Source organism: Elephantulus edwardii, unplaced genomic scaffold (genome assembly GCF_000299155.1).
Source record: "Elephantulus edwardii isolate Elephantulus edwardi_28Jun2011 unplaced genomic scaffold, EleEdw1.0 scaffold00289, whole genome shotgun sequence".
Classification (NCBI taxonomy): Eukaryota; Metazoa; Chordata; class Mammalia; order Macroscelidea; family Macroscelididae; genus Elephantulus; species Elephantulus edwardii.
Genome location: NW_006400039.1, coordinates 777,933 through 802,408, shown reverse-complemented (window position 1 = coordinate 802,408; position 24,476 = coordinate 777,933). Strand labels below are relative to the sequence as shown.

General features: G+C 57.8%; 2 protein-coding genes across 2 annotated transcripts; one reads left to right on the top strand and one right to left on the bottom strand.

Annotated features, from left to right (window-relative positions):
- Nucleotides 1–1,966: 1,966 nt before the first annotated feature.
- EGFL7 (EGF-like-domain, multiple 7) lies at nucleotides 1,967–5,058 on the top strand. Its single transcript, XM_006900630.1, has 8 exons — nucleotides 1,967–2,052; nucleotides 2,233–2,349; nucleotides 2,897–3,009; nucleotides 3,148–3,243; nucleotides 3,448–3,612; nucleotides 4,127–4,191; nucleotides 4,475–4,637; nucleotides 5,021–5,058. Exons 1-8 carry the CDS (start codon nucleotides 1,967–1,969, stop codon nucleotides 5,056–5,058), a joined length of 843 nt encoding a protein of 280 aa, XP_006900692.1.
- Nucleotides 5,059–6,364: 1,306 nt separating this feature from the next.
- Nucleotides 6,365–22,181, bottom strand: AGPAT2 (1-acylglycerol-3-phosphate O-acyltransferase 2). Its single transcript, XM_006900629.1, has 6 exons — nucleotides 22,000–22,181; nucleotides 10,589–10,722; nucleotides 10,123–10,298; nucleotides 9,890–9,985; nucleotides 7,760–7,832; nucleotides 6,365–6,540 (listed from the first exon to the last, which is right to left on the bottom strand). The coding sequence occupies exons 1-6, from the start codon at nucleotides 22,179–22,181 to the stop codon at nucleotides 6,365–6,367; spliced, it is 837 nt and encodes a 278-aa protein (XP_006900691.1).
- Nucleotides 22,182–24,476: the final 2,295 nt, after the last annotated feature.

The following is a 24,476-nucleotide window of genomic DNA, read 5'->3' as shown; positions in this document are numbered from 1 at the left end:
GGGCTCGCGCCGGGCCGGGGGCACCGCAGCCTCTCCTGCGCGTCCTGGCGCGCGTCCTGCGCATCCCCGGGGCCTGGCTCGGGCCTCGCAGGCCCCGGACTCCACAGCGGAGACTGGCAGGCTCAGGTGGGGGGATTCACCCCCCACCCCCATCACCAGCCGTGGGGGAGGGGCGAGGGGCGGGCAGTGGAGAGGGCGCGTCCCCCCCCCCCAGTCTGTCTGTCATCCCGGTCTGTCTCACTTTGCCTTCCACCCCTCCAGAGTGCGCCCTGACGCTCCAAACAACCCTCTTGGTGGGAGGCGGGGTATCCTGAGCCATTGCTCCTGCGGGCAATTGGGGCCCAGCAGCGGGAGTGGGCGCACTGCGGGGGTGCAGGCCGGCAGGTGGGGGCAGGGCTCATGGTGACACTCGGAGGGGCCGGGAGGTTACTCCTTATCTCTCTGGAGGCGCCAGTCCTCTGCTGTCCCCTCCTGCTCCACCGCCCGCCCCCGGTAGAGACTGCAAACCCGCAGAGCTTCGAGGCCTGGGGGAAGCATGGCTTTCCAAACCGAGTCGATTGGAAAGTACGTTTCCTTGTCTGTGCAGCTTGAGATAAGTCTGAAGGACTGTGGGTGCGGATTCCGGCCCTAACTGCATGAGGCCCACTCCCTTACGGACTCCCCATAAGGCCAGCAGGGGTCTGCACCCTGGCAGGGCCCACACACCCAGCCCGTACCTCATTGGTCCCCAATCCTCTCAACTGGCCTGGGTGCCCCAAACCGTGAATTCACCTCCAGCCCCCACTAAACATTCTGCCCAGGCGCCCCCACTGCCCTCAGCCAGCCCCACACCTCTGTCTGCAGGACCCCCACCCTCTTGTGCGTGCCAACAGAAAACAGGCAGGGGACGGCCCTCCCCCCCACTCCACAGGGGTGGGTGAGGCAATGGGCTGTGACCCCGCCAGCGTCCTGTGACTGGAATAGGGACGCTGTCAGGACTTAGGGCCTTTGAGACCACTGTGGTGCATCTGAAGAAACTAAGTCTCAGAGAAAGGGTCCTTCCTCTGAGACCACCCAGCCTCCCCCATTGGGCCCCACCCCTTGGGAGAGCCCACCCTCTGAGAAGCGGGGAGTGGGAACAATTTCCAGAGCTGAGGTGCTGCCTGGAGCACGGGGTGCTGACCACTTCTGGATCTTTGGCTGCACATGGGGCAGGGGAGAGGGAGGGAAGGGCGGGAGGGGGGCAGGGGAGAGGGAGGGAAGGGGGAGCCACTCCTTAGACTCACCCACAGCTGAGAAAGGCAGCCCCATTGGTTCTGGCTAGGGTTCCTCACTCTGGGAACTGGGGGGGGGCTACCCCAGTATGCCACCCCCAGCCCCAGCCCCACCCTAAGTGACTGACTGGCTCCCACGGGCTGGGGGTGGGGGTAGGACAGACCCTGAGGAACTGACTCTAGAGGCTGGCAACATTCGAATCTTAGATCCATCAGAGCCCCCCCAAGATGTAGACCCCACTCCATATTATGCCCCATAATGGTGAGAGCTGACCCTGACCCTGAATGAATACACAGCCCCTAAAAGGATGGGCCCATTCAACAGATAGGAAAAGCGAGGTTCCCATGGTCCAGCGGGGCAGCAGGGCCTTACTTAGTTGCCTTGCTGACACCACATATGCCCCTTGGTGGGGCAGGAAGGCTCCCAAAGGAGCCGGCCTACAGGCTCACCTGGAACCCTGCTTTCCTCGTGACTTGGGGCCCTGAGCAGGGGTCTGGACACCACCCGCCCCAACATGGGTACCAGTGACTTGTCTCCAGCCTGGGCACTATCACTTCACCATGGCCTCCTTTGTGGCCTCCCGCCCAGAGGGCTCTGGTTGGATGGTGTTGGGGGGCGGCACCTGCCCCTGGGGGGTTGTGAGGGGTCCGCACTGAACTCAGACTGCTTTGTGCTGCAGGTCACCCTGAGGTGAAGGCTGGTCCCCCGAGAGATGGCTGTGGGGGGCCCCCAGGAGCTGATCCTGGTCTGGCTCCTGGTGCTGGCTGCGGGCAGCTCAGATCATGTCTTCCGGCCGGGGTGAGCTGGGCCCCTCCCCAAAGAACCCCCAAGGCCAGTCCAACCCAGACGTGTCTGCACCTCTGGGTTGTGCCCCTGGCAGCCAGCAGAAGGGAAGCCCCTGCCCCATCTATGACTCTTCTGGGGCAGCTGGCCGGGCCCTGGGGCCAGGGTCCTCACTGACTCCCAGCTGTCCCGCAGCCGGAGGGTGTGTGTGGTCAGGACTCCTGTGAGCACCGTGACCGAGTCCTTTGTTCAGCGAGTGTACCAGCCCTTTCTCACCACCTGTGACGGTCACCGGGCCTGCAGCACCTACCGGTGAGTGCAGTGTTCCAGCCGGCAGGGGTGCAGACTGACTCCCCAAAGGGCCAGTTTCATCTGCCTCAGTCTCAGAAGATTGTTTATGAACAGCCTTCAGCGTCTGCACCCAAATTCACATGGCCCCCCCGAAAGACAGCCGGAAGTCTGCCCCTATCTAGAGGTCACCTGCCCAGTAGGACCATGATCTGAACTAGCATGGAGTGTGTCACCTCCCTGTCAACCTGGCCTTGCCCTCAGGGATCCGGCAGGCACCCTTCCCCTGGACACAGGTGTGGGCACTGCCCACAGCTCCGGGCAGCTACAGTGGGGCCCCCACCAGCTCTGGGAAGCCGTTGAGCATCATGTGCCTTGATGACGGACACTGCATGGTGGCACCAAGCTGCTGACCCTAGAGGGGATGTTCTCCAAGAACCCCCATGTGGAGGTGGGAGGGGTGGAGGGGTGTGGCTTTAGTGCATTCTGGGGAGCTGGGGGTGTGGTCACAGAGGCCACCGTGACCCACACTCTGGAGAGGCCTATCTGAGCTGCTCGCCCCCTGCCCCAGGACCATCTATAGAACTGCCTACCGCCACAGCCCCGGGCCTGCCCTGGCCAGACCCCGGTATACCTGCTGCCCTGGCTGGAAGACCGGCAGGCTCTCTGGAGCCTGTGGAGCAGGTGAGGGTTGTAGCCCGATGGCCCCTAGACCCCTGCAGTGCTAGTGACCTAGTAAACAGTTATGAGGTGACCCTCCCCCTGCTTCTGCCCCAGAGGCCCCGGGGCGTCCTGAGTGGGTGACAGCCCTCTCCCTCACAGCAGTGTGCCAGCCACCGTGCCAGAATGGAGGCAGCTGTATCCAGCCAGGCCGGTGCCGCTGCCCTGATGGGTGGCAGGGGCATTCCTGCCAGACAGGTAATGCTGGCCTGACCCAGCTGTGCCCGCCCCATCCAGCGCTGCCCTCTGAGGGGAGGGGCCAGGCCTCTGGGCACTGTCCTTCAACCACACGTGATGCCGCCCAACGAGGTTATTTCCACTAGGGCGTTCTCGGGGGGGCCAAATGTGGGGCTTGTCTCCTGCAGGGGTGGCCCTGCCTGACACCCATTCCTGGCCTTCCAGATGTGGATGAGTGCAGCTTGGGCCGGGTCGTCTGTCCCCAGCTCTGTGCTAACACCATGGGCAGCTACCAGTGCAAGTGCCAGGAGGGGCACCGCTTATCCTTGGACGGGATACACTGCTTGCCCATAAGGGAGTCCCCCACGGTGACCCTGAGCCCCATTCCAGGTGAACGCCCACTTGTCGGCTACTTGCTGGGGAATGATGGACAGCATAGGCTCTGAGGGTGGGTTGTGCCACCAAGGAGTGGCCAGTGGGTGCAGGCAGCTGATTGCTCGAGTCAGATGAACAGCTTGGCATGAGGAGAAAGGAATGATGTGGGACAAGGGGGCAGGGGAGTGCCTTCTTCGGCTGGAAGGGGATCTGGGCTTTGCCCCCCCCCCCATCTCCGCCCAGCGCAGCATATGGACCGGCCTCTGCTGGTGACGGGGCATTATTACTTTTGGTACGCGCTGTGACACGTCAAACTCGTACCGTGAGTAATAATGCGCTGTCTCCGGCCCTCACGTCGGATGGATGCCAAGACCAGGGTTGGGCGGGGAGCACCAGTGGGCCACACTCGAGGTGGTGATGGGGTGGCCCAACAGCTCAGCCTGGACCACTCTCTCGCATGGGCAGGGGGCTGCAGGGGGTGGGGGCAGCCTGGTCACAGATGGCCTCGCTGACCCTGTCCTTCCCCCAGGAGTGGACAGTGAGGTGGAGCGGGAGGTACAGAGCCTGCAGTCCAGGGTGGCTGTGCTGGAGCAGGTGAGCTCAGGCCTCGGGGCAGCCAGGAGAGGCCTTGGCCTGCTCTGGGCTCCATGTGGGACAGGGACCCTCAACCCATTCCATTGCCCACCAGCCAGGCTGCCTCCCTGCACCCTTGGCCTCTGAGACTTGTGTGTGGTGGCGGCTCCCCCTAGTGGAGGTTCCGGGCCCTGCAGCCAAGAGCAAGGTCTGAGGGTCCCAGTCTCCACTGCCCAGTTGGGATCACCCTCGGGTCAGGGGTTCAGGCCTGTGTCCCCCCAGCCAGACCTTCCATCTCTCACAGCAGCTGCAGCTGGTGCTGGCCCCCTTGCACAGCCTGGCCTCACGGGCCTTCCAGCTCGGGCTCCCTGACCCCGGCAGCTTGCTGACCCACTCATTCCGGCAGCTGGAGAGAATTGACTCTCTAAGTGAGCAGATCTCCTACCTGGAAGAGCAGCTGGGGGCCTGTGAGTGTCCATCCGCCTGTCTGGGGTTACCTCCTGCCCATCACACCTAGACCGAGCTGAGACCCAGGTCTGAGGCCACTTCCCAGCCTGCTCACCCTGCCTGGTCATCCACACCCAAGTCGACGGTCACATCCCCACCCAGCCTGTCCTATGCATTTCGACACCTAGTCTAGGGTCATCTCCCTACACCCTGTCCAGAGACTGAGGTCTTGGGATGCCTCAGGGCAGGGGGTTGAGGGAGACAGGCTTTGGTTGAGAGGAGCGGGGAACAGCCCTAGGCCTATTGAGACCCTCAGAGCAGGACACTAGGCTGGGCTGGGAGGCCATGACGGGTGGTGATCCCCAAGTCCTGGGCCCTCTAACCTCAGCATCACCCCCCATAGGCTCCTGTAAGAAGGAACTGACTGGCCAGGACTCCTAGGAACCAGCTCCATCCATCTCCCAGAGCCCACAGGACCTTGTCTTCTTGCCCCAGGCTGGACTGACTCCCTGCCTGCCAGCACTGAGCACACAGGGCTCTGGGCATGCAGGGCCGCTCACTCATGGCCGATGAACTGGGCTCAGGCCTCGCACTGGCCTCTGAGCCATGCCAGTCCCTCAGCTGAGAGGAGGTCAGCGGCTCCCTGGCCCGAGCCCCCAAGCCCATACGCTGAGGGAAGGTACGAAGGTGCCCTGCTTTGCACCCGGTTGGACTGCCTTCACAGGAGAGGGCCTGTCCCCTGTTTTTTATAAAATAAAATTGAGACTTGAGGTTCTCCTGCGTCTCTAGGGGGTACTTACAGGCAGATGGAGGTTTGGGAAGAGAAGCAGACACAGGAGACCTGGGGGTGTGGCCCCCAGGCAAACCTGGAGGTTTCTGTTTCTCTCTGGTTCAGGGGGATGCCCTGACCTCCCCCCCCCCCCCCCCCGCTCAGGTTACAAACCTAGTCCAACTCAGAAAGGGAGGAATGTACCCACTCACTGACAGGGGCTGGGGGGACTCCAACAGGGACTGGGCTCTTCTGGGTCTCACCTTCCCATCTCCAAAGTACTGCAGCAGTGGTTTCTACAGACGTGACAGTGCCATGGAAAGACGGCTTGCTTCTGGTGACATATGGGCCCACGCCCAACCAGAGCTCAGTGTGTTCTGAGCACCCTCTTCCCTTGCCTCAGCCAGTGGACTTTGGCACCCACTGAACACCTCGAGAGGGCCCTAGTGGGCAACACACAGTGTGCCCTGGGGAGAGCTGTGCCACAGCACCCTTCCAGAATAACCACAGCTCACCAGCGTTTAAGAGTGGTTTATAAAAAAACAAACAGGCAATTGCAACTCCAGCAAGACCCTCCTCCAGGCTGGTGGAAACAGTCAGACCCTGTTCACCTGCTGCCTGGGGCCGGACCACACGAAGCAGGGGTCCCTCCAGGCCTCCACCTCTCCCAGAAGGCCTGGCCTGGGGGCCTGCCCTTTGGTCCTGCAGGTTAGAAGTCGGCTGTCACAAGCTAGTGTACAACAGGCCTGTCAGCTCTGCTCACCCGCCAGTTTGCTCAGCCTCGAGGCAGCCTGCATTGGTGCAGGGGAGGGCTAGTCCAATCTCCCAGGGAAGGACGTCAATCAGAGGCCAGCGCCGGCCCAAGCCCAGGGCTGCAATGGGCGCCAGGAGCCAGGGAGCAGACAGCAATAAGTGGCAGCCTGGGCATCCTCTGTCCACCTGGCCAGCCCCCGCCTGCCCTGCCGCCCAAAGCCTCAGCTACTGGGCCAGCCGGGCTTGTGGCTGCTTAACAGCCCCATTCCCCTGGGGCATCTTGGACAGACGGAAGAAGGTGTTCCTCATGTCCTGATGACAGGTCTCCATGAGCTTGGGGATGTCGGCCACTGTGAGACCAGTGGTGGGAATAGCATCCAGCACCTCCACCTTGATTGTTCCTGTGGGGGCATCAATGGCACCCTCCTGAGGCCACTGGACACTGGCCTGGTCCTGCCTTACTTTTAAACTTTTTTACTTTTTTAACTGAGGCATGACTCATGCACACGGTGCACACAGCTTCGAGGGTTTCCTATGTTACATTCCCACATAACCACAGCACAACACCTTCTCAGCTGCAGGCAGCCCCTCAGTGACCACCCTCCTCCGTAGGACTTGTCTTGCCCAGTGGGCCTCAGGTGTGGGGGACATAGAGCTTGGCTGTCCTTCCCACCTGGGGGACATGGGACTGGGGGGGAGGGTCAGGGGTCCTAGATACCTGGAGCTCCAGGTGGGCTGCTCAGCTCCACCACCGCTGCCCCTGTGAGTCAGGTCAGCACAGTCTTCGTGAATCTAAGCCTCTCCCCCCACCCCCCATGCCTCTGGAACCTCCAGTTCCTCTTATGAAAACATCTGCCCACCATCCACCTTCCAGAGCCACTGGGAAACGTTACGGTGGCGAAGGCTGGTGCGTGGCTGGGACAGCGCAACACTCGCCCATTCCTCTTTGTACCTACAACCATTCATCCATCGACTGCTCACCATCTATCCATCCGCCCACCCATCTACTCACTCTCTCCCTATCCATCTGTCCGTCCATGGGAGGATATTTATCCACTCGTGTATCCTCCCAGGTGCTCACTCAGCCAGCCATCTATTCAACCACCTGTCCCCTCATCCACCCATCAGTTTGTCCAAAATCAACCGTCTATCCACTTACTCCTTCATCAGTCTACCTACTATCCAACCCTTCAGCCATTCATGCCATCACCCACCTGTCTACCCACCCACACACCCATATACCCATCCGCCCACTCTCCGGCCATCTGTTCATCTACTGACTGTCCAGCCGTTCATCCAATCGTGCACTCACCCACCTATCTACCACCATTCCCCTCCTCCATCCAACCATCATTCTGCCCACCCGCTCACCCATCCATCCATCCATCCATCCATCCATCCACTCAAATACCTACCTGCTATCCGTCTATCCACCCACTCACCCATCTGCCAACCCGTACACCCACACATCTAGCCAGTGGGTATTGGGTGGCAGAGCTGTGGCTCACTGTGGCCAGCAGAATGGGACCACCACTGTAGGGCTCTAACCCCAGTGATGAGACACTCAGGGACCTGAGTGGACTTCGGCATGAATGCACCCCTCACCCCCCGAGGACGTACCTGAGGTGAACAGCTTTGTCTCGGGGTTGTAGAAGGAAGAGAAGGAGGAATACACCACAGAAATGATGGGCACCTGTGTGCAGGAGAACAGCAGCATTGGCAGGCCTTAGGGCTGGCAGGCACCCAGCCCTCTGATGCCCAAGGAAGAGTGCGTGGGGGACCCCTGCCTGGGGACCACCCACTGCACTGGCAAGGTCACGGGTTTCTGTAGCTGTTGGACAGGCACTCAGAGCCCTCGGAGAAGCACCTCTCCCATCCAAGGGCCCAGGAATGCGCCGGGCCTGCACACCCTTGCCCAGCACCATCTCCAGGAAGCCTTCCCACCCTTTACCTGTGCGGCTCTTGGGTCTGGTTCCTGTCTGCCTGACTCTGACTCAGCTGGGGAAGGGGAACAAGGTCCTCCCTACCCACCCCCCTTCCTATCTCTAAGGAATTATATTGTGTCCCTCCCAAACACGTGCAGGAATCTTAGCCCCTTCGTCAGGGGATGTGACTGCTTTGGGGCACTGGGTTATTTAGGAGTCTTGGTGGTGCAGTTGGTTATGTGTTCAACTGTTAATCTCAAGGTCTGTAGTTCAAATCCACCAGCTGCTCTGGAGAGTAAGATGAGGCAGCCTCATCCCATAAAGGCTGACAGACTCAGCTACCCCAGAGTCTCTCGGGGTAGAACTGACTCCGGCAGTCTTTCTGGGTTTGGGGTGCAGGATTTGTGTGTCTTAGACCTAATCCTTTTGTGATATCAGAGGAACATAAAACGGGAAAGAGGACAAGGAGCTGAGGGTCTCCAAGGGCAATGTCACAGGAACCGAGAGAAGGAGACGCACACACACATCCCGCAGAGAGAGCGCCATCCTGAAGGCCGGCCCCAGCCCTGGGCTCCCGTCATCTAAATGAGAGAGCAGATTCCTGTCCCACGAAGCCTCCCCCTGTGGTGTTTCTGTTACAGACATACTGGCTGGCAAAGCTGCCACCCTCCCCCGAGTGTGTGCCACTGCACTGGCACAGCTCAAGCCAGGAGAGGGGCCAACCCCAAGAGACCCTGGAAAACAAGGGTCAAGTCCAACAATGACTCCAATGTCCAATGTCGCCTGGGATAATCATTAACCTGAGGGACAGGTCAGGGAGACTGTCCCCGGCATCAGCAGGGTGGGGAATGAGCCTTTGATAAAGACTGGTAGGCCACAGGGGAGGGGCACACTGCCTGTCTCTCTGCCAGCTTCTCTTGTCCCTGTCCACACTGGAAGAAATGACATCAGGACCAGGTGTGCCCCATCGCCTCAGGGACCAGCCACGCCTCAAGCCCCAGTGTGAAACCCCAAAGCAGAGGAGTTTTGTTTGGGAAGAGCTGGGGTCTAGGGCCAGGACCCCTCTCCAGCCCAGAAGGGCTCCCCACGCCCTGGCCCTGTTAGTGGGATTCCCCAGCCCCTGCCTTGCACAGGGCCGGACACCAGAGGGAGCTACAGCTCCCACCTCCCCTAAAAGAAAACTGAGGTTCTTAAGGGGCTGATGCCTGCCCCACCCTAATCCTCCACTGCTCCCCTGCTTGAGTGCCCCCATTTCCAGGGGCGGGACAGAGTCCCAGAAGGAGTCACTCTCATCTCAGCTTCAGAGAACAGCCTCCCCCCCGGTACCACCACCCTCCCCAGGACACTCCACTCGAGGACAAAATGCCCCTCTGGGAGGCCTAACCCAGGAGAGCTAAGTCTCACCCGGCGGAGCTCCAGGCCCTTCTGACAAAACCTGGCCCACCTCAAGACCCTGGCCACCCTGGCCCTGGCCACTCCGGCCGCGCCACTGGCCTTGACTCTGCCTGGTGACCAGGAGGCTGAAGCATAAGTGGAGAGGGAGGGGCAAGGAGGAGGAGGGGAAGGGGAAGGAGGGGGGGGCGGAGGGAGGGAGCCACCAACAGCCCGTTCCCCTCCCATGTTTGCACACTCCCTGGCCAGCTGGAAGGAGGGTGGGGAGTGTTCCTGTGAGGCAGTTCTGGACTGAGAGTTCAGGTGCTTGGGATAGGGGTGAGACCCTGGCACCTTTCCGATGGCAAGGGGTCCCTGGAGGCCAGCAGTCAGTGTGAGGCTAGTGGGCAGGCCCCTGGGCCCTCCCACCCCTCCCACCCCTCCCAGCCCGTACCTGGGCCTGGACGGCCAGGTAGAAGGCGCCTTTCTTAAAGGGTAGCAGGTCCCCGTTGCTGTTCCGTGTACCTTCGGGGTAGATCCACACTTTGAGCTGCAGAGGGAGTAGGTGGCCTTTCAGTTCCCCACAGTCCTGGGCGACCCCAGGAAACATGCTGCACCCTCATTCTCAGGCCTCCAGAGCAAGGTGAGGCGAGGGGCCCCGCTGCACCGTCCCCGCCCAGCACTCACGTTCTCCTTGACCATGTGCTCTCCCACTTGGGCCATTACGGTCATGGCGGTGCTGGAGCGCTGCCGGTTGATGAAGACGACGCCCCCGAGATACATGATGATGCCCACCGGGCCCAGGAACAGCAGCTCCCGCTTGGCTATCTGCACACAGCGCTTGGGCAGGATCTCCATGAGGCCTGTGCCACGAGGGCAAGAGCTCAGGGCTCTGGGCGCCACCTCCCTGAGGCCTGCCCTTGCTCCACCGCCCTCATCTGCACCCCAGGCCTGCAGCCGCCCCCGCCTGCACACTGGCTGCCTGGGGAGATTCTTGGCCTCTCTGAGCCTCAGTTTTCTGCTTCTGGACTTTGATCATAGACTGGCTGACTGCTGGGTGAGGGTGTCGCCCAGCCCAGCCCAGGGCCCCGCTGGGCCTCACGCACCCATCTGTCGCCCAGCCCAGCCCAGGGCCCCGCTGGGCCTCACGCACCCATCATGTCCAGGACACTCTGGTGGTTGGAGATGATCACACACGGCTGGTCCAGCTCGAGCTTCTCACGGCCCTTGATGTCAAAGCGCAGCCCGTAGACATACTTGAAGGCGCGGACAGAGCAGCTGATGATGCTGTAGGAGAGGCAGTGAAGGCTGGGACCGGGTGTCATGGCAGCACGCCAGCATCTACCAGGACCCAGAGGGACACAGCATCCACCTGGACCAAGGGGGACACAGCAAGAAGCCTTTGCAGTAGCAGCAGCCTTAGACCAGATGAGACTTGGGTCCCCAACAGATGTGTCCACGTCCTAGCCCTAGTCTTTGCCACCAAATTCAAACAGGATCACACTGGACCAGGGCAGACTTGCCACATGCTGACCAACCAAAAATGCAGACCTATGGCCATCGTGTTGCTCACCGCCCACAGTGGTCCTGCAGGACGAAAGACGACAGCCCAGGGTTTGGAGGCTGTAAAACTGTATGTGCAGGAGAAGGATGGGCAGTCTCCTCCCGTGTGATTAACTGCCCTGAAACCCTGCCAGAGGGTCAGCTGTGGGTGGTTCCAATTCGATGGTACACAACACCATTATGGAAGCAGTGTTCTCCCAGGGAGTGGCTGGTGGGTTTGAACTGGCAACCTTTGGGTTAGTAGTCCAATGCTTAAGGATCATAAGGTGTTCTCCTAACAAGGAGGAGTGTCCTTATAAAAGGAGGCAGAGACACAGAGGGAGACAACAGAGAGACCAGTTCAGAAATGGGACAGTTTAGAAATGCCACAAGCCCAGGGCACTCAGGACCAGCAGGACTGAAGAGGCAGGGAGGATCTCCACTAGGACCAAGTGTGGTCCTGCCCAGACCCCAGTTTCAGACTTGCACCTCCAGAGCCGTGAGAGGACAGTCCCTTGTCTGGAGCTCAGTGAGGCCTTTTATCCCAACAGCCCCAAGACCTCACAGGTGGCTGAGTGACCAGGGGCCAGCCCTGCTCACCTCCTGGACCATCCAGGCCTGTCTGTGGGCTCAGAGCAGCACGCTGAGTCCAAGGAGACCACCTCCATCTGGAGAGAAGGGACAGCCCACCCAGGCCAGGCTCCTTGCAGGTGAGGGGCCCACCTCCCGGTCTGCCCTTCCACTCCCACTCCCCCACTCCCTCCACCCTGTGGAGATGGGTGTCCAGCAGCAAGTCAGAGAAGGTGCAGAGGGAGCTAGTGTGGAAGGCGGTCCAGGTGGGCAGTGGAGTCCAGAGCCCAGAGCTGAGCTGTACTGGGGATAAAGAATCAGCACAGGGCCCCCACCATAGGTGGGCAGACCAAAGGAGGTGACTGTCCCCTCCTGGAAGAGCAAGCCAGGGGCATTGTGGGAACAAGGGGAGGGCTTCCCTCTGTGAGGTTCCAAAGACTCATCTCAACGTTCCTGGTTCACAGATGACAGAACTGACCTGGAAAAGTGACATACATCATGGCCACACAAAGTCACTCCAAATCTGAGAGGCTGGCCATGGCACAGGAAACCAGGCTCAGAACCCGCCATTCTGTCCACTCCGTGTAGCTCTGTGTAGTCAACACCTCAAGGTGACTGCCCTGGACACCTATGAACCTCACTTTACAGATATGTCCACCGGGTGCCCTGTCTCCCATGCCCAGCTCCAGTCTCCCAGAGATTGTCACAGGCAGCTGGCAAAGAGGACAGAGGTGAATGCAGAGAGGAAGGTGGGCTGTGGCCCTGCTCCAGCAAGGGATACTCTGCTCGTAACCATGACAACACATCTGCTGGAAATGTTGCAGCCCTTCAGGGCTTTCAGTGCTCAGTGGTTCCCTGTGGGACCCCTGGGTCCTTCCCCTGCCCTGTGGGCAGCATAGGGGTCCAGGGGTGTGCTAGCCACTTCCTTGAGGGCACAAACCCTGGGGCTGATCCATTAACAAGGGCAGTACACCCGGGAGACAAGGCAGCTTCCTCTCTGACCATGCGGGAAAACGAGCCAGTAATGTCTGGGTCCCCAGTGAATTCGACAGCTGTGGTTACGAGATGCTGAAGGTTTTTAAAAGCGCCCTGCTGGTGTGATGGGCTGCTGACCAAAAGGTCACTGGTTCAAGCCTCCTTGGGAGAACATCAAGGCTGTTTGCTCCTGTTGAGATTTCCACCCTTGGAAACCTGACAGCAGCTCACCAAAGGTGGACCCAATGGCCATGGACTTAGGAATCCATCGAGTACAAGACTTGATGAAACACTTGAAATATGGGGAGAACACCAAGACAACAAGAAATGGAAATGTCCTGATAGACTTGCTCAATGCAGTGTTGCCACACGTTCAAGTTGTAAAATAAAAAGCCGTGTCTGGGTATCTGTCAAGTGCCTGTTGGCACCGTGGGGCAACCCAACTGCCCCAGCCCTGGAGCTACCTCCAGTCAATGCTGGCTCCAGGCAGAAAGGCACTCTTCGAAAAGAAAACAAATTTAACTTTCCTTGTGACTTGAGTAGAATTCTACACAGCAAATTCATTTCTGTTCACCTGTTTATACACTTCATGTCTGTGACCTTGACCATGTGACACCCCTCCCACTCTCCTGTTTCCCCCTCTTTCCCCAGCCTTTCCTGCCTGGACATTATCCCTGGGTCCACGCCGCCTTCTGATGCTGTATGGCTGACTGATCCCTTATGGAGGGCGGCCCCACCAAGCACCTCTGAAGCCCGAGGTCCAGCTGGAAGCTGACGCCTGACGTGATTTCAGCTCAGGCATGAAGCGTGACTAATGCCCATCATCTCTAGGGCTCTACTGTCTCCATCAGACCAGCAAGACTGGCCTTTTTAGGATTCTGAGTCATTCTGCATTACCACCCCCACCCCCCAATCAGGGACCACCAGTCCTGTGGACAATTAGTCTCTCAAAGCTGTTCTTCCAAAGCTCTGGTGGCTTAGTGGTAAGATATTATGCCACCAATGCAAAGGTACGAGGTTCAAATCCACCAGTTGCTCCACAGAAGGAAGATGGGTAGGTGGTCAACTCCTGTGCAATTTACTGCCTCCAAATCCAAGCCATTCTTGGCCAGCTGCCCCTCTCACAAGACTCTCATCAAATGCAAATTCACAGACATCCAAGTATTCATGTGGTGCTTGTTATGTCAAAACATTTGCAACTCCTAGAGACCCTGGGTACAACAGCTCTGAACCCTGCTCTGTCCTGAACCAACCTCATTGTCTCCGATACACCCACCCCCATTACCCCAGTCACTGAGTCAATCCATCTCATCCAAGGTCTTCCTCTCCTGTGCTGTCCCTCCACTCTCCCAAGCATGACGTCCCTCTCCAAGGACTGGTTCCTCCTTGCAACATATCCAAGACATGTCAGGTGACACTTCAGAATCCTTGCCTTCAAAGAGCAGCCTGATTTCACCCTCTCCAGGACAAACCTGTTTGTTCTCTTAACAGCCCATGATATATTCAATACTCTTCTCCAGCACCACAGCTCAAAGGCATCAATTCTCCTTCTATCATCCCTAGTCATTGTCTAGCTTTCTGATGCCTAGCAAGTAACTGTGAAGACTATGGCCCAGATCAAGTGTGTCTTAGTCTCCAGACTGACAGTGTTGCTCTTTAGTACCCTGGCAAAGTCCCTGACAACAGATTTTCCCAATGCAGTGCATCTTTAGATTTTATGGCTGGTGGTACCAAGGGTATTGACTGTCAAGCAAACTGAAGCTGTTAACAATCTCAATCTCCTCACCATCTATCATGATGCTGCCAATCGGCCCAGTGGTGAGAATCTTTGTTTTCTTGATGTTGAGCTACAATCTGTACTGAAGTCCTTGACCTTCTGCAGCAAGTGCCTCAGGTCCTCCTCAGTTTTGGCAAGCAAGGTTGTGTCATCTGCATAATGCAGGTTGTTGATGAGTCTTCCTCCAATCTTGATACCACAGCCTCCTTAATGATCTGTTCCACACTTTTCTAATTTTGAACCATGCAGTGTTTCCTTGCTCTGTTCTGATGACTGTCTCCTGGTCCAAGTATAGGTTTTGTATAAGCACTTCCGAAATAATAGGTCTTTGAAAACCCTATATACTCTAGAGCACACTTAAAGCAGGCTAATCGATATGGCAACTGAGGCTGAGCCCTTAAAAAAGGAGGAGGAATAGTTGTAAGCAGACACTAGTGATTGTAACATGGAATGTGAGAAACCTGCATGCAGGAAAATTAGACATTGTTAAGAAAGAAATGGAACGCACGAATATTGACATACTAGGTATTGGTGAAATGAGATGGACTGGCACGGGGCGTTTTGAAGCATACAATCATACAATCTGCTATTCCAGAAATGGAAAGGTAAGGGGAAATAGGGCTGCTTTCATAGTGTAAAATTCATTTATTTAAAAAAGTCATTTCTAGATCCATCTTGTGACAGAGTAATACCTACACGCAAACAGGCAGTCCAATGAATACCACTATTATTCAAATATATGCAAATGTATCCAAGTGTGCACACATGTATATATGTACACCAAGCATGCATATACACATTCACACACATGCATGCACGCATGTGCATATAAACACCACACACAGAGATGCAAATATTCAATGGAACACAGACTCAGAAGCTGAACAGGAAGGGGAAGAAGGAGGGGACCATTTTCACTGTTGGGCAGTGACCCGACAAAGGCTCTTTCCACACACGGTTACATATGTATGTAGGACATGGGAAGCAGGCATGCTCGCAGATACAGTACAGCACACAGGCCGTAACCATGCTCACAGGTAGCATGGTGTGCACAGGGCTGTAACCACTCCCAGGGCTGTAACCATGCTCCCCGGATACCGTGGTGAGCACAGGGCTGTAACCACTCCCGGGGCTGTAACCATGCTCCCGGATACCGTGGTACGCACAGGGCCAAGGTTATGAAACATCCAGGCATAACCAAACGTTTGAAGGATCAAGTCACTGGGCTGAGGGTTCAGGGTCATAGCCTTGGGGATCTTCAAGGCCATTTGGTACAGCATAATCTACATCCGACCTTGGTGAGTACCAACAGGTGTCTTAAAGGGTCGTGAATGGTCATCTAAGCAACCACTGGAACGCCCTCACTTAGGGCAAGAAAGGCTGATGGAAATCAAAGACGCAGGGAAAGAGTTCAAAAGACAAATGGACCACACAACTCCAGCCTCCGTGACCTGAAGACTAGACTGGCCCTTAGTCACCCTGCAGGCCCGCGCTGGACTCACCCTGTGGCTGGAGTTTCTACCGCATAAACAGATCTATACAGTGAGTGAACAGAGGCACTCACTCCCGACAAAAGTCAGTGACTGGAGATCCAAAGGGCAGCATTTACCCAAAAACCAAGTTCAGGAGGCAGGAAGGAAAAGAAAAGGCAGAAGGGAAACAGGAAGCTCAGTGAGGACGTGGGACAAGTGACATCGTGGGGCACAGTCAACGTCATGAAACAAAATGCATAGAAACTGTTGTTGAATGGAAAACAATTTGCTCTGTAAACTTTCACACAAAGCATGTATGAACAGCTGAGCGGAGAACTGGTCCGTGCAAACCTTCACCTAGTCACAACTCAAAAAAACTTGAGCAAAGAAAAAAATAAATAAATAAATCAGCCTTACTAGAAATTGAAGGCGCTGCTGGTGCCAACAGTTAAGCAATCGACTTTGAGCTGGAGTTGACGGATCAAACCCACCCAGGAGGCCAGCCTGTGAATGGTGTCTGCAAGCTGCTCTGTGCTGTACCCAGTGTCCCTGCCACAATCCACTGCTGCCCTCGTTGTGAGGTACAGCTGATTCGCATTCAGTGACCCCAAGTCCCACAGAACAAAATCTTGCCTGATCCCGTGGCCCTGGTTCCAGGGCAGGTGGCCACTCAGGTAGGACTCAGGAAGATGGGTCCTCTGGCGTCCAGGACTTCACAGTGTGTAGAGGAGCATGGGGGACATTGAATCCCCCAAGGAGGGAACAGTGACACAGTGTATCTCACACCCCTTAAAGGAGGAGCCAGGAAAGACGTTTAGGGTTCCTTCAAAGGGTATCTTCTGTTTGTCTTCTAAGGACAGTAACTTACAAACCCATTTGCATTCTCACAAAAATCTGCATTTGGAGGTGACTCCAATATACTCCACAGTCCTCTTCCCCCGCTCCCAGCCTCTTTCCTCTCCCTCTGCTTCCACCCGCTTTCTTCTCCTTCTTAATGACTTATCATTTCCAAAATATGCACTGTAAATGCCAGGTTTTATGTCCACAGTTATACTCCTATTTGGGAATATACAGTTTGTTATTTTAATGTGGCAAGATTCATTGTAGGCTCTATCTTGAGTTAATCTTTCTGAGATATAAAGATTAAATCTCAAAGGGAGCAAAAGCAGAGAGACCAGGACCTTCCTACACTGGGTGAAAATATATTTTCATTTGTTAAACCCACACACTGGTGGTATGTGACAGCTCTCTAGATCACGAAGACTTGACCTTTGCAAGTTTCTGGTTCCTTTGTACTTTCCAGCAGCTTAAAGCCCTTGCTACAATGTAAGATTTTCAGCTGTGGAAGATACTATGTAGAAACTGCGCCTTCCTCACTTGTCTACAGCAGTGATGTCCAAGTCTCTAGGACAGAAAGACACTAAGGCTAGAACGAAGCCAGACCACAGGCACCGGAGAAGGACCTTCAGGACAGCACTTACACATAAGGAGGCGCACTAGCAGCCAGTGCCAATCAGAGGCCTGAGAGGCAGAGGAGATGGAGGCCTGTCCTCAGGGGCCAAATGTCACCGCCTGGGGCAGCATCCATGTGACATCTGTCTCCTCTCCTAAGGCTCCACATTTTCAAGCTTTTGTGTAAAAGTGGGTATTACCCACTTATATTGTTTCCCCAAAAAGGAAGGAAGGAAGCCTTTAGCCTCTAGTGCTACTATTAACAGGCACCACAAGGCTATTTTAAAGACAGAAACTTATTCTCTAAAATTTAGGAAGCTCAAAAACTCACTGCATTCAGAATGGACTTATTGCTGCCTCTCCAGTGGGTTTCCAAGACAGTTAATTTCACAGGAGGAGACTGCCCATCTTTCTCCCTCACAGCCACTGGTATTGCCTTTGAGTTGGAAATGTCACTGAAGTCCCAAGCCAGCTCTGAGACAGGGCTTTCTCTCTGTGTCTCCCAGACCCACGAGTCCCAGTGCAGGACCTGGCTCTTCCCTGGAGCTGCAGTGCCCCTCCTCTGATCTCTCATAAGACAAAGGTGATGCAGGTCACACCCCAGGGAACTCACCCCACACACGCCTCACGCGTGATCTCCTCTCACGCGTGGAGTAAGTGCAGTGCCCCACTCCAACCTCCTTACAGCTGATCGCCAGGCCACATTTCCACCCACATCAGGGAACGACCACGTCGTTGTATAACTGCCTTGACAGCATCGTCTAACACACCAGCTTGTTGCCCCAAGCTGGTTTCAACTCAGTGACCCTCCACTGGGCTCTTGAGGCTATAAATTGCACGTGAGGAGAATGTCCATCCCATGGAGCTGCAGGTGGATTCGAACCAGCAAAGAGTGGCCTTTGGGTTGGCAGAACAAGTCCTCCAGACTAAGACCCAGAGCTCCTATGAACCTCGTGGAGACCAGGATCAGTAACACACAGGACAATGGCACGAACCCGAGAATCAGGGCCTCGCCAAGATGATACACATGGAGGACACAGTCCAACCCGACAACGGACCAGCCTCCAGAGGAGCCCACGTGTTCCGTGCTGGGGGCTCACGCAGGTGTGTGATTCTAACCAAGGAAGTGGGTGAGGCGAGGGCTCGCTGTCAGAAGTTGCTTGTGGTGCCAGCAGGACTCCCTTCAGCCCCTCACCTCACAGCTGGGCCCATGCACACACCCATCTCCAAGGGGCCTGTCCGAGGTTACTCAGCGACACGGCCAGGCCAGACCTGGGCTCTGCCCTTTACCCCATTTTGAGCCGGAGAAAACAGCCAGTGACAGTTGAGTGACCCCAGGTCTCCCGACTCCCAGTGTCAGCATGTAAGGTAGAGACCTCACCACGCACAATCAGGGCTGCGAGTTCACTCCAGCCTTCTCCAGCAGAGCTCAAAGAAGTCAACATGTGCTGGACTCTAAGCCCCTTTCAGGGGCAGCTGGCTCCCTCAACAGGGACACTCCCTCTCAGGAGTCTCACTGGAGCCAGGACTCAGGGACCAAGCCCTGTGGGCAATTCGAGCTCAGTCCTGAAAGCTCGGTTCTCGGCTCACAGACCTGCCTCCCTTGGGACTAGTTACTCAGTCTCCCCAAGTGACCACTTCCTGTCTGTGAGGGGGAGGTACAGATGTTAACGTGACAAGCTTTGAGGGCACACAGAGGGCCTCCATGCATGGTGGCTATGATGGTACAAGAAGAATTCAGAATAAATTAAAGCCAGAGACCCCTCAGTCTGGTAACTACCCCTCCTCCCTCAAAAGTACCTGTTTCCCAGGGTCTCCCAGAGAGAAGGTCAAGGTCAGAACCCCTGACCCAGCTGCCCTCCTGCCCTCCCAGACACATGCAGACCTTTACCCTGAGAACTTGCTGCCAAGTTGAGCAACTCCCTGGAGACCCAGCAGCCGTGTGCAGTGGAAACTGGCCTGTCCTTGCCAGGCCCTCCAGAGAGGCCAGTCTGGAGGGGAAGGCCACCGAGCTAAGCCAGGCTCAGGGGATGAGGCCACCCAGTGGTGTGGACACATTTCCAACAGGTGTCCTTGAAGCTGGAGCACAGAGAGGGGCCTGGGCTGCAGAGGGAAGGGATTCCCAGCCTGTGCTACTGCCAGAGGTGGTACCGAAGGCACTTCGGGGACAGAGGCGACATAGGGGCTGAGGGGCTGGAGATCAGTTCAACAAGGATCACTCCCACCGGCCACTAAAGAGCTCCTGCCTTCCCCGGGGCTTGGAGCAGGACTGCTCACAGAGAAAGGCACAGACCTGCAGTTCTCCCGCACAGCCTCTGGGGGCGCCTTTAGGAAGGCCCTCCTTAGGGAGCTCTGGTGGCCTAGTGGCAAGGAGCTGCACTGTAATCCGAGGTAGGTGGTTTGAATCCACCAGATGCTCTGCTGGAGAAGGATCTCCTCTTATACCAGTCAGATCTGATTTGATGGTACACACATCACACACACACGCGCACGTACACACACAGAAGCCCCTCCTCTCCTTCCCTTGGAAGTTTCAAGCGCTCCTTGGAACCTCAGTCTCTTCTTCCATAAACTCAAAGTCCCAGATGCCCAGGTACCGGTAGTGTACAGCAGGACGTTCAAGAGATGCCAGTGAGGACAGTGGCATCAGAGACAAGGGCAGGTGATGAGGAGAGAAGTCACTGGAGACTGGGTGCCCTGGGGTCTGGGGCACAATAGTGACTGAGTATTCCCGACCCAGTAGGGGGCTGTGGGAGGGGACAGGGCCTTGTCATCCAGCTTCCATCCTCTCAGACCAACGCCTAGAGATGAGGCATCTCCTCCTCAGCATTTCTGAGTTCTCTCCAGCCACACCCCTCTGGGAACCCAAGTCAGTGTCCCTTCACCCCCACTCTTACGCAGTCTCAGAAAGGAGTCTCGTGACACAGTAGAACCTGGGTAGGTGGGGGGGCTGTCCCTGGGGAAAAGCAGTGCCTCCTGGATGCCCCACTCACCAGCCCTCTCCTCCCTCATGGCCTGGCCCCAGCAAAAACAAAGTACCTACTGTTATCCATCAAAATCCCCGAAAGTGACCCCTTCTAAACTTGGCTCTTCCCAGGGAGAGAGGCTAACCAGAGCTGGCCAGGGTCCCTTGAAGGGCAGACCAACAGGTCTAGAATCAAGCTGAGGCTGGAGGCCCATGAGACAGCTGAAGGGCTCAAGGTAGGACAGGAGAGGAGGGCTGGTGTGGGAGGCACCTGTCTGCCCCAAACACATAGAAAGGACAGCCCATGAAGGGTCCCTGGGGTCAACTTTAAAGTCAAGGGCTGCCTGGGTAAGCGTGCTGGTACCTGTCAAGCCAGGACATTCATAAAGAATCCACTTTGTGACCCTCAGGCCACAGTTGAGGGGTCAGCTTCAGGACCCCTGAGTCTACCTCACACAGGGCTTTGTGGGCATTCAGGTCAAGTCACGGCCTCACTCAGAGAGACTATCCCCATCTTTCTCCTTGGGGGTAGGAGCCTGACTCTGGAGCCTCCTTAGAAGAACCCTCCTCGACAAGCCCTCCATCTGTGGGGACAGCAGGACAGGCCCTCCACCTGGCGGGACAGCTGGACAGGCCCTGCACCTGGCTTCCCTAGGGCCACTTGTAGACACACTTGTTGGTTTAAGCACCTACCGAGCCCTCTGTCCCATCCTCATGCAGCTTTTCCATTGGACATGTCCTCCTGCACATGTCCCTAAAGACAGGGCCTGAGGGCCAGGACATCTGGGCACCAGTCAACCCTGGCAGCCTGGACAGAGATGGCAGGAGGCCCGGAAACCACTGCCGGAAGCACCGTGGACGCCAGGCGTTCAAGGACTGTGCAGTCCCACAGGCCAGGTCCCTGCCACTGGAACATTGCAAAAGCCACTAGAGTCGCCCAAACAGGGCAGAGATGGGGCAACAGCCTCGGAGCCAGGAAACACGGGGAAAGGGCAGGAAGGGGCCTGCTCTCAGGCAACCACTCCCAGCCTCAGAGCCGGAGCACCTCAAATGTTCACCCAGCCTGACCCCACCGCCCAGTCTGACGGTCAGAGAGCCCTGGGTCTAGGGGAGGGGTCAGAGGAAACGCCCAGCCACACCCCCTTCCTTGCCCGAGCCGGGAAGGCAGCCCCCAGGACGACACCTCCGGGGGCCTCTCCAGGCGCCTCTCCCTAGACCGCTAAGGGACAGAGGACCCTTCCCGCAGGGTCTGGGGGCTGGTGCAGCCATCACCTGACGGTGGTCAGGACAGGACCCGCCCCAGGTGAAGCCCGGCCTTCCGGTCTGAGGAGCAGGAACCTCTCCCAGCTCGTCCCAGGCAGCGTCCCGGAAAGTCGCCGCCCCGCATGCCCCAGGAGGGCACAGGGACGCAGCGGCGGCTCTGGGGCGGCGGTCCACCTCGGCGTCTGCCGGCCGGACTTCCGGACAAGGGCTCGGGGTTACTGTGGCGCGGGCTCCGAGGACCCTGCCCGCCCGGGCCCTCTCTCCACTCGCGCCCTCCCGCCCCCGAGCCCAGGACGGGCGGGCGGGGCAGGAAGGAGGGAAAAGAGAGGAGAAAGTTAGGAAAGCGGAAGCGCGCGGCGGCCCTGCGCTCCCCACCTCGCCGCCCGGCTCCCCGCGGCTCCGCACCGCCCAGCGCCCAGGGGTCTCCACCCGCCCGACACGCCCCAGCACGAGGTCGTCCCCCGGGACTTCCCCGCGCCGCCGCCGGGTCTCCCCGCGCCCGGCGCGCACACCCCGAGTCCCCGCGCCGGGGCCCCGCGCGCCCGCACCTCATGTTCTCCACCGTGCGGCCGCCATGGCGCAGCAGGCACAGCACGGTGACCACGGTGGATGTGCAAAAGCAGAGCACGCAGTACAGGATGATCTTGGCGTAGAACTTGACCGTGCGGCTGAGCTGCGCCAGGAGCAGCAGCAGCAGCAGCGCCGCGCTGAGCCACGGCCAGAGCTCCATGCCGGCGGCGCGCCAGGCGGACGTGCACCCGCGGCCCGACGGCGCGGCTCGGGCGCCTCCCGGGCGGATGGACGGGCGGGCGAGCGACCAGAGGCTGCGAGCGGCTGGACTGCCCCCGCCCCGCGCGCTGCGCCCCTTATTGCGAGGTTAGGGGGGCGGGGCGGCCCGGGGTGGAGAGAAAAGCGCCAGGGCCAAGGAAGCACGGAGGTGCGGCCGCCCCGCCCCGCCCGGCCCCCACCCGGGCTCGGCACCGCCCTCACCCTGTGCCGTCCCGCCCCGCGTCCCACACTCGGTCATCCGAGCTCGGGTGACACCCGGACTCCGGGCCTCCCGTGCTGTGACTCCGGTCTCCGCCACCTGGGTTCTGGCCCCGCGCCCTGCCCAGCCTCCTGGCCTGTCCATCCCAGCCGCCTGGTCTCGGACACCAGCGCCCGCCCACACCCTACGTCGCCCCCGCCGCTGTCAGGCCTGGCCCTGGCCCCTGAGCTCCCCAAGGGCGTAAAGGCGGCCCAAGGACGGGGCAGCAAGTGCCCGCACGGCTCTGTCACCACACACGCGCAGCGGCCACGGGGCTTCCTGGAAGGGTGGCTGCCTTCTAGGTCCCACTGGGCAGAGGCGGAGAAACTGGAGCAGGAGTCTCCGGGGACCACCGGCTTGGGGTAGGGGTGCGGTGGGGTGAGGGGGCTGCCCAGGCAGACTGGAGTGTTTCTGGGCAGCAGGGATGGGAGGTGGCTTTCCAAGAGAAAGTGTGTCACGGGGATGGGGCCCTGCCACAAGTGTCAGGTGATGTGTCCAGCTCAGTGGGCCCGGTGCCTGACACCGCAAGGCGCAATAGCTGTTCATTTGGTCACCTGGTCACCGCAGGAGAAGGAGGCTCTGCCCAGGGTCCAGCTAGAATCTCTGGGTGAGAAGAGGCTCCAAAATGCAGCTTGCTTTTGGGAGGAATCCCTCTCCAGGGTAAGGGGGAAGTTAGCTCTGCTTTGTGACCTTCCCCTGGCCACTCAGGGTAACTTCTTACAGAAGCATTTCAGGTACCTCCAGCTGCTGGGAGAACATGGCCCTGTCAGCTGTGCTGCCAGGGACCCCTAACTGCCTCAGGCACCCCGGGTCATTCAGGCAGTCCAGGTCATGCTCCAGTCAGATGGAACGGGACACTGGTCAGCAGGACTCATTTTCACAAGTCGATTGCCAGGCCTTGCTTCCTGGTCTGTCTTGGTCTGGACACTGCTGAAACCTGTCTAGCACCCAGCAGCACTCAGACCTGCTGCAGGTGGGCAGACTGAGTCATGGGGACCCTGTGAGCAACAGATCTTAACCTTTCACACTTCCTCATGTTCAAGTTCATTGTTAGAGTCACTGTGTCAGTCCACCTCATTGAAGGTCTTCCTCTCTTGCGGACCTGACACCTGTCACAGCACGGGACTTTCCCCAGGACTGACCCTCTTGACAGGCTGCCTAACATCAGTGAGGTTACCTCCACTTCCTCCAGGACAGAGTTGTCCTCCTGGCAGCCCGTGGGATCGTCGACATTCTTCACCAACTCCACGATTCAAAGGTGTCCACTCTTCAGTGTCTCGTATTCAGTGTTACCTCCGAGAAGGCCGGAATTCACGGCTTATTAGCAAGTTGTGGTCAGTGGACTTGCTTAGTATGGTCCTCCCAGCTGTAGTCTCGGCTCTGGAGTTGAACCTGACCCATAGAGACCCCTCTCTGGGTGTCCCCGACTGCAGATCATCATGGGAGTGGAGTGCTTCACCTTCGCGCCAGGGAAGTGACTAACGGATTTGAACTGGCAACCTTTCGATTAGCAGCCCAGCACATAACCCATTGTGCCACCAGGGTTCTCCTAGTCCCAGTCCTGTTTTGTGATGTGGTGTAAGACCAGCCTCCACGTTTGTGGTTGTAGCCCCGGGTAATGAAGGAGGCAGAGGGTGGACAGAGCTGCCTTGTAGAGGGTGTGGTTCAGGTCTCCACTCTCCCACCTCACCTACCACCTTTCTCCTGGAGTTTCCTTGAGGTGCCGCTCAAGGCAACGGCACTGACTTTGACTTCGTAAGCAGTCTGAAATCCAAGTACAGTTGACCCTTGACCAAGACAAGGCTGAACTTGGAGTCCATGTGTTTCAAGTGTGGGCTTACATGCTGCATGACTAATTTCCACGTGAGAATCTCCAGGGAATGAGAGCTGCTCCCTGGGAGACGGTTAGCAAGCGAGGAAAGCTTCGGTGTCAGCGGGAGGTCACCCCCTCAGCTCTCCCTGCACCCTGCTCTGACCTGCTGATCCGAATTCATCAGC

Coding starts and splice junctions, on each gene's coding strand:
- EGFL7 (XM_006900630.1), top strand. CDS start 1,967: ATGGCTGTGGGGGGCCCCCAGGAGCTGATCCTGGTCTGGCTCCTGGTG. Junction 2,350..2,896: donor CGGGCCTGCAGCACCTACCG/GTGAGTGCAGTG, acceptor CCCCTGCCCCAG/GACCATCTATAGAACTGCCT. Junction 3,010..3,147: donor CTCTGGAGCCTGTGGAGCAG/GTGAGGGTTGTA, acceptor TCTCCCTCACAG/CAGTGTGCCAGCCACCGTGC.
- AGPAT2 (XM_006900629.1), bottom strand. CDS start 22,181: ATGGAGCTCTGGCCGTGGCTCAGCGCGGCGCTGCTGCTGCTGCTGCTC. Junction 10,723..21,999: donor CGCACGGTGGAGAACATGAG/GTGCGGGCGCGC, acceptor CCTCTCCTACAG/CATCATCAGCTGCTCTGTCC. Junction 10,299..10,588: donor GAGTGTCCTGGACATGATGG/GTGCGTGAGGCC, acceptor CTCGTGGCACAG/GCCTCATGGAGATCCTGCCC.